At 59.8% G+C, this 2,524-nt stretch overlaps 1 protein-coding gene across 1 annotated transcript; it reads left to right on the forward strand.

Annotated features, from left to right (window-relative positions):
• The first annotated feature begins 383 nt into the window (after positions 1–383).
• Positions 384–2,165, forward strand: LOC109294253 (platelet-activating factor receptor-like). The gene has a single exon (XM_019512561.1). The coding sequence runs from the start codon at positions 416–418 to the stop codon at positions 1,427–1,429; it is 1,014 nt and encodes a 337-aa protein (XP_019368106.1). The 5' UTR covers positions 384–415; the 3' UTR covers positions 1,430–2,165.
• Positions 2,166–2,524: the final 359 nt, after the last annotated feature.

The raw sequence follows: 2,524 nt of genomic DNA on the forward strand, positions 1-2,524 counted from the left end.
TTACGTGGGGAATCAAGCCCCTGTTTGCTTTTAATCTGAATTGGACTCTGTTTTCAGTGCCTGGGTGGCAGCTAGAGAGGTTGGGGGGAAGGATCATGTAGCTCTGTGTGGATGGATGGGTGGACAAATGGACTCGTTTGGGGATGGATGGATGCACACAGGGGCGGGCATGGGATGGACAGGTGGAGGAGTGTGCATTGAGGCAGAGGCAGGGGGCTGTGTATGGGAGCCACACAGCTCTTCAGGGTGAGGGATCAGGCTGGCTCCCCAATCCCTTAGCAGCTGGCACAGCTTTACTGGGGCGCTCACTCTCTGTCTGCTCCCCTCCTCAGGGCTCTAGCTCCCTTTGGCAGACTCATCCCCTGCCGACCCTTCCCCCTCTGACCCTGCCCCCTTCTCTTCCAGGGGCCCCACGATGAACGGCTCAGTGGATGGGCTAGCAGGTCTGGAGGTGCCCGAGGACCCTGAGGCATGCGAGCCCAGGGACCCAATGCAGTTCCTGCTGGTGCCCCTGGTGTACTGCCTGGTGCTGTGCGTGGGGCTGCCGGGCAACCTGATGGCCCTGCTGGTCTTCCTTCAGAGCAGCAAGGTGAAGAAGGCCATCCGCATCTACCTCATCAACCTCACACTGGCCGACATCCTCTTCAATCTCACGCTGCCCCTCTGGATCCCCTACTACTTTGCCGGGGGGCACTGGGTGCTCTCAGAGGCAGCCTGCCGTGTGGCTGGGGCTGCCTACTTCCTGGCCACTTACAGTGCCATCATCTTCATGACCCTCATCAGCGTGGACCGCTACTGCACCGTCCGCGTGGCCAGGCTGGACCTGGTGCTGAACCGGCGCTGCGGGGCCCTGGTGGCCTGCATGGTGACCTGGCTGCTGTGCTTGTGCTCGGTCCTGCCCTCTGTGGTGGTCCAGCAGACCTTCCCCATGGGCACGCGGCGCGTTCAGTGCTTCGAACAGTACGCGGGGCAGCGGAGCTACGCCTGTGTAATGGTGGCGCTCTTCATCCTCTCCTTCCTGGTGGTGATGGGTAGCTATGTTTCTATCATGAGGTCCCTCTCAGACAGTACCACTGCTTCCCAAGGTGCCCACCGCCGGCTGGCCCGTGCCATGGTGCTGGGCATGTTGCTGGTGTTTCTGGTCTGTGTGGCCCCCTATCACTTCATCTTGGTGCCCTGGATGCACAGCCATGCCGGGGCCCCTCACTGCCGCCCGCCCTCTGCCTTGGACAACCTGCACACTCTGAGCGTGGCCTTGCTCAGCCTCAACAGCTGCACTGACCCACTGATCTACTGCTTCTCCATCAAGCGCTTCCGGGACGACCTCTGGCAGACAGCGCGCAAGATCCTCCGCTGCCTGCCCCTGCCTCCGTCCGCACCGGAGAGGCCTGTGCCCCCTGTCAGGTCCTCCTCCTTCACCTCCTCATAGGCAGGGCTGCAGGTGGGCTGGGGCAGGGTCGCTGCTGAACCCCTGGCCCTGCACTTGCCTTGATGCCAGCATCTCTCAGCCATGCTCCAAGTCACCAAGCTTACTCCATGAGCTCTTCTGAGCAGACCTGCTCACCTGGCAACAGGATCCCTCCTGCCTCACTGGATGTTGGGCAACATCTTGGTGGGAATCAGTTCCCCATGGCTGTGGTCCTTCCCACCAGCCAGCTGCATGGTGGGAAGTTATCAGGGAGCAGAGGAGTCTGAACTGCCCTTCACGTGATGCCAACATGGTGAGAAGCTGCTCCCAGTGCACCCTGGCCCTCCTGGCAGACATTGCCTTGGCCTCTGCTTTGCCTGGGGTGGGATTTTGGAAGTGCTGCCTTTGCATCCCCTTCATGCTGTGGTCCAGAGAAAGGCCTCTCAAGCTGTTGTGGTGGCAGAGGGAAGTCATGGCCCATTGGGGTGCTCTCCTCGCTGGCTTAGCAGCTCTTTGGAGCTGGCTGCCACATTCACCCTCCTGCCTCTCTGGCTCCTCCACTTTAAACCCGGCTTGGGCAGACACCCGCAGATGGCAGTGCCTCCTCACCCACCCATCAGCCTGGTCATGATGAGGTCTCCAACCCCATGGGGCTGTCAGTGCCAGCAGGAATTACCATGTGGTGTTATGCCCAAGGCTGGGCTCATTCTCTACCAGGAGGAGGGCACAGGATCCCTGGAAATACCTATGTGAGTGTGTGGATAAAACTCGTTTTCTGCTCAGAGCTCTCGGCCTTGTCTCCTCACTCTGTGCAGCTGTGGTCTGGTGAGGATCATCACTGCGGGGCATCCACCTTGCTCCAGTGCTCACATGGGGTCCCTGTAATGGGGTCTTCAGGGTACCTTCCCCTGGGCAAAGTCTGCCCGAGGGGCTGTATGGAGCTATATACTATAGGGTGCCATGTGGCCAGGGGGTTCAGTTACCTCTGGGTGGTTAAGGAGGTTTGGCTGCTGCTTTTTTGTTTTTTGACTGCGTGCTTAAGGGGGTTTGGCTGTTTGGGAGCTCCCTTGTAACAGAAGTGCTCAACCCTTAGGCTCAAGGAGCCTTGAGCTCTGA

This window comes from Gavialis gangeticus, unplaced genomic scaffold (genome assembly GCF_001723915.1).
Source record: "Gavialis gangeticus isolate Ggan-Ray unplaced genomic scaffold, GavGan_comp1, whole genome shotgun sequence".
NCBI classification, from domain to species: Eukaryota; Metazoa; Chordata; order Crocodylia; family Gavialidae; genus Gavialis; species Gavialis gangeticus.